At 35.4% G+C, this 6,019-nt stretch overlaps 1 protein-coding gene across 1 annotated transcript; it reads left to right on the top strand.

Annotated features, from left to right (window-relative positions):
• Positions 1-66: 66 nt before the first annotated feature.
• chchd5 (coiled-coil-helix-coiled-coil-helix domain containing 5) lies at positions 67-2,117 on the top strand. The gene is made up of 4 exons (XM_084434837.1): positions 67-209; positions 517-657; positions 1,459-1,610; positions 1,730-2,117. Coding segments are annotated over exons 1-4 (321 nt in total). The 5' UTR covers positions 67-207; the 3' UTR covers positions 1,756-2,117.
• Positions 2,118-6,019: the final 3,902 nt, after the last annotated feature.

Genomic DNA, 6,019 nt, shown 5'->3' with positions numbered 1-6,019 from the left:
AAGTGTGTAGCGCAAAGCCACGCCCATTCTTCACGCTATAAGTGAAAAGACCAATAAGATCACGGTAAGTGTAAACATTGACCAATCGAATTCCTCCGTCGGGAGCGCGCCGCGGACGACGTCCCCTTTGCACGTGTGTGTGTCTCTGCGTGATGTGCCGTCGAGAGTAACCTTCAGGAAACCGAGTGAAAATCAAAGGTGTTCAACATGTAAGTAGTGCTGATAGACAGCTGTGTGTTAAATGCTTGTTTTATATTACATTTGTCATGCTTGCGCTGTAATACGATGACATCAGCCTGATAGCAAACCAAGCTATGTTTAAACTTCATTATCTAACATGAACGGTGCATTGTATGAACTAGAATGTTTAATTTGTAATAATAACAACATTCTCTAAAACTTTATTTGACAGACTGTCGCTGAACGCATTAGTCGGTCACCTGCTGCAGTGTTGGTCATTTATTGTAATTTGCATTTAGGCTAATAAAACATATTTAACTGCATAATGAATGACAGGGAGGCAGCAATGGCCATCACAACCAAATACTGCCAGAAGGAGCTGGAGGAATATGGGGGCTGTGTTGTGTCTCATCCAGCATCATGGCAAGAGAAGTGTCTAGACCTGAAGCTGAAGGTGGCACAGTGCACTTCATCACAGTAAGTTCAAATGCCATGCTTGCAGACAAATGCATTTCCATTTCTTTGCTGTGCAAAGCTACTTTTTCTTATTTATATCAGAAATTGATGTAAATGTGATTCTTCAACTTCAAACACGTTTCTTCTGTCCCAGGGGTTGAGTTGTATTAAAATGAAAAGATTTGTGTTATACGGAGGTCACATAAAACTGCCTTCATAAAATTTATAATTAAATTTAACTACCTAACCGTTATGCCGTCACACAGAATAAAATATGAAGATGAAATATGAGACATCTTATTTAAACTAATTATGATTAGCTTATTAAAACGTCAAGCTAATCCTAATTACTTGGGAACAGAATATTTTATATTTTCATTTTCCATTAAACTGTTGTTTTTTTTTTATTTTGTTTTTTTTATTCCTGTTATTTAATTATACATACATAAGAAATATTAAGAAAACAACAGAGTCTGCCATTGTATCTAAAATATGTTTAAATTTGTACTTTCTCCACCACCACCTAATACTATTAAACATAATGCATTGTTTGAGATGTGATACTGGTAGAAATGTAAAACTGAATGAATTAAAATGATTTCCCCTGAGCTATGCATTATATCCACTGCAACACACACACACACACACACACACACACACACACACAATATCCATTGTTTGTAGACAAATTAAATAACTAATGAGAGTGTACTTTTCCCTAAAACTGATGAAACAATAATGATGTGTTTATTTACCCGGATTCAAATACAAAGGGCTTTATTTATGACGTTTTCCCCCACTTTTTCTTGCATCTCAATGCAGTCCTGTGATAAGGAAGATCCGAACAGACTGTGCGGGTGAGTTTTCTGCGTTCGAGAGCTGTCTGCGAGAGAACCAGAGCTCTGCCGAAGCGTGTCAACCTCACCTCACTCGTTTCCTTGTCTGTGTTGAGACCGTCGACCTTTCAGGAATAGGTAAGCATTGAAGTATGTGTGTTTATTATAAAGCTAAAATCTGACATGCAGCTTGAATTTATTTACGGAGAGTACAATGCATTTAAATATGTATATAAAAACTTTATTTTCTCCAACAGCAAATGCTGCGCCTCAGCCCACATAGATGTTTTCGCCATTGTTCTGTCTAATGAGGACAATAGCACAGGTGTTTTATACTCAAGAATACTGGGAAGAAATGGATTATGGACATATTATATTTGAAGAACTGCAACAGACACACACAAGAACAAGAACAGACCTAAATCTTTTGCACTGAAAAGATGCAAGAAAAGAACCCCCCCCCCCCACACACACACACACACACACACACACACACCACACACCACACACCACACACTGTGTAATGTGATATTAGATTTTTTTTTTTTACTTTTCACTATTTATGAGAATTTTTTTTAAAAGGTTTCCATGATATTAAAACATGAAGTTGCAATAATAAAAAAATGCATTTCAGTTTTTTTCTCTACAGCTCTCTGCTCTTATGATGATTGTGTCCTACCAACAAACCATTTTGTTTCATTGTTAAATCCTTAAATCCAAAAAAAAACTTTTTTTCATACACCAATATGAAATTCTTCTGTGAGAATCTGATCGCGGTGGACTACAGATATTAAATTATATTTTTTAAGAAGAAAAAAAAATGAACCTCTATTCAAATCAGAATTCTAATTAGGAGACTTAGTGAGGAAAATATTAAATTCTGTCATTATTTTTAGATGAACATGCTGTTTTCTTTTTAACATATGCGAGTATTTACATGTCTTAATATCTTTTTATAAGTCTTTTATAAATTTAGCTTAACCTGTCACTGAAACATGGATTCATTTTAGATCTATATTAACATTCTTTACTGCAATGGAAACACAATTATTATGATAATATATGTTTATCTTCAGTTAAAGGGGCTATATGTAGAATTCAGAAACCCTTGTTATCAGCGACACCGGTGGTCGTTAAGTGAACTGCAGCCAGCAACTTATTGCTCGTGCTCAAACTCGTGCACACAGGCTGTTTTTTTTTTTTTTTTTGCTAGAAGTTAAAAAGTTGGAAATACATTTGCAGCGATATACTTTTAACGAACATCCCAATGCCATCCACGCTGCTGAGAGTGACGGTTAGATGAATATGACAACAAAAAATAAAGCGGTGAATAAACGGCAGTTAAGAAAGCATCTGATAGCGATGTGGATGTGTTTGCACGAGCTCTGCAATTCACAGGCAACATGTCGACAGATGAGCTTATTAAAATTACACTGTTATAATAATTTGATTATAAAGGATAGGCTATTTGAGCTAGATCTGGCTATGTGAGACTATAGTTTGAATGAATCCATTTTGTTTGCTTGACACATTGACGTTACAGTACAGAATGGCTCTTTCGGCATTATCTTGACTTGAACTTTGTATAATGCTTTCATGTGTCAGGAAGAGAGGCTCTCCGGGATCGCGCATAACCGTAACAGTCCTTCACACACAAATCATATTACAGGCTTTTATAGACAACCTAGGAAGTTGGGGAAGGTCTCTTTTTTTTAAAAGTTTTGTTACAAGCTGTTTACACAAACTGTGGCAATTAATCAATACATAAAAATGCTAAATTATCAAATTCATTTATGCCGTTGTGTCAATTATAAATGGTATTTCTTGTTCTCTGTTAGTCATCGTTTGAATGTTTTTCCCCTTACCTTGGCGTCACAGTATAATATTAAACCAAAGAATGCAGACATGTAATATCTCCCCCTCACATGCCCACCGGTTCCCTGCGTCCAGGAACAAAAGACTGTAGGGAGGCATTAGATTAGGATTGCTTTGACCGCTGGTTAAACGGGAGGGAGGATACAGGGTTCTGAGCCTTTGACCACCGAGTTGAACAGATCTTTCATTCGGTTCATTATCAAAAGTGAAAAGAAATGTAACACTTTTACCAGAATCACATACTTCTCAGAGTGCACGAGCCATAAATCACACAGCCGAGCGTCAATGTTTGAAATGACGAGTTATATTGAAAAACCAGAGAACATTGTTCACAGAAACACGTTCACTGAAAGTCATCACACTAAAAGAAACAGAAAGACGCACCATTCATCTCCCCATCAACAGCTGTCATCACCGCAGTCCTTTGGAGAAATATTATAACACTCTAAATAAAACAGTCCAGTATCACAAAATGGTTCATGAATATGTGAGCAGTCAGCTGCACACTTGATTTACAACAAAGTCATGTCCAGTGTACTAGAAACTACATTCCAGTCAGGATTTTCATAAGCAGATTGAGTTACTGTACATTCTTCGATATAAATAATACATTTCACATAATTATCATGCTGCAACATAAATATTCCAATGCTATTGTTGCCAATAAAAATAGTCAACAAGAACATAATGAGTAAAAAGAGGTGAAGTAAATAACTACACGAATAACAATAGTGCTAATTACAACAACAGTCATATGACCAACACATTTAGTATATTACAACAAAGCACAATTAGCAACACTTTGCCAAATGTACACGTCCTGTAACATTTAGGGGGTCTTCTTAATACTTTGTGCTATTATTCCTGTCAGTACTAAAGAGTTAGATGTCATATTTATGATCAACCCTGTAACTGTAGGCTAACTAACCCTGTAAAAGCAATAACCCTGATTATTTCCTCATCTCAGTTTGGAGATTAGAGCACATCCCTACATTTTACCTGATGCCTAACAGTCTAAAACCTACATGTTTATCATAGTCGCCGTACCACCATTTTTGCTACGGTATACAAATCAAGGCCCTTTATAGTTTTCACATTTCTCACTTTTTTTATCAGAGAAAATGTACCCTGTGTCCAAATGTTATACTGTTTAAAATCCTGAGATTTAAATTAAATAATCTCATTTGTGGTTTTGTTAAATGAAATATTAAATTACAGCATAATCAAGACTCCCTCACTATTTTTTTTTTCTTTGAGATATCTACTTACATTTTTTCATTATCTTACAGACATTTCGTTATTTTATGGTGTACTATTTTAATATTTTGTCTCTTTAATTGTCTAATGCACAGTTAAGGCGGCTTGAAACATTAAACATAAATCTCTTTCTGAGAAACTGCCAGTATTTAAAAACCTAACAAATTAATTCCAAATTAAATTTCTTTATAAAAAATACTGCACTAGCTGTCAACATTTCTAATTTGTGAAAAGGAATTTTAAAATGTTAAAGGTGCACTCAATTTTTTCCTCATTAAGAGTTTTACACTTCAAAAAATCAAGTCTTCAAAATAAAATAAAAATGTTTCCCCATTTTATTAGCTTTTTTAAAAAAATAAGTCTATATAGTATTTTTTATTTCAGTTTTAGTTTTAGCCTGTCAAGTTAAACTAAATAAAATGTTGCCTTGGCAGCTTGATAATATTTTACTTTATTTCAAGCTACAAAAATGTTTTTATTTTATTTGATTTTTGTATGGTTTTAGCTAACTATACTAACCCTGCTTCAAACTTTTGCGTTTGTGTGATGCTGCATCCACGCCACTAGGTGTCAGTGTAAGTCCAAGACAACTGCTATATCGGTCAGCTTGGCATACATAAAACTACTGAGTGCACCTTTAATATACATTTTTACTTGACAAGAAATATTAATGTACATTGACTTCTAGCCAGCATGCTAGACTATTTTGGTTTTCACGTTAGATTTAAATAAAAGCTGATTCCTTTACATAAGGAAGGACATAAAGATTGCAAAGCAATAAGAAGAGAGTGGAAATAGGCTCGGGCTATGTCAGAAATCACTCCTATATCCTTTCATTATTTGAGGGGACACAGCCATTTGTAGTGCTGTTTGAAACCACAGTGGACAGAACTTCCGTCTCACTCGGTCTCGTTCACTCGTTCAGTGGACATTATCAGTGGAGTAATGTAATGAATAGAGTGCTGCAGGGATGACATAATTTTGTCGGCCAAAACCCAGACACGAGTTAGCATTTTAGCACTTCCAGTTCCGTCATCCTAAAAGTCAATGGGTTTTTGGTTAAATGCCTGAAATAATGTCTGTGGTTAACATAAGCTCAATTTGATGTTTTATTCTACAACATAAAATACATCATTAAAAGCTTTTACCTGTCTTGAAAAGGGCGTTTGCTAACAAGTGGCTAAATGGGACTACAGAGGTTGTTTGGCACATTAAAGGTGCAGTAAGCAATTTCTGAGAAACACCCAAATAAAACACTCCCCTCCCTTCATTGCTCCGCCCCCAAAACGCACAAGAGTACAAGCAAGAGTTGGTTGTTAGCTCCCAGCAGCTCCAGACAAACAATAACACTCAAAGCTGTCCTGTTATTAAAGCTAACATTACAACAACAGCATATCTTGGTTCTGCAAAAAAGC

Source organism: Rutilus rutilus (assembly GCF_951802725.1).
Source record: "Rutilus rutilus genome assembly, chromosome: 1".
Classification (NCBI taxonomy): domain Eukaryota; kingdom Metazoa; phylum Chordata; class Actinopteri; order Cypriniformes; family Leuciscidae; genus Rutilus; species Rutilus rutilus.
The sequence above is the reverse complement of the archived record's forward strand: the minus strand, read 5'-3'. Positions and strand labels throughout refer to the sequence as shown.

Bases quoted from the DNA above. Each gene is read 5' to 3' on its own strand.
- chchd5 (XM_084434837.1), top strand. The intron at 658-1,458 runs GTAAGTTCAAAT...ATCTCAATGCAG, and splicing joins GCACAGTGCACTTCATCACA to TCCTGTGATAAGGAAGATCC. The intron at 1,611-1,729 runs GTAAGCATTGAA...TTTCTCCAACAG, and splicing joins CGTCGACCTTTCAGGAATAG to CAAATGCTGCGCCTCAGCCC.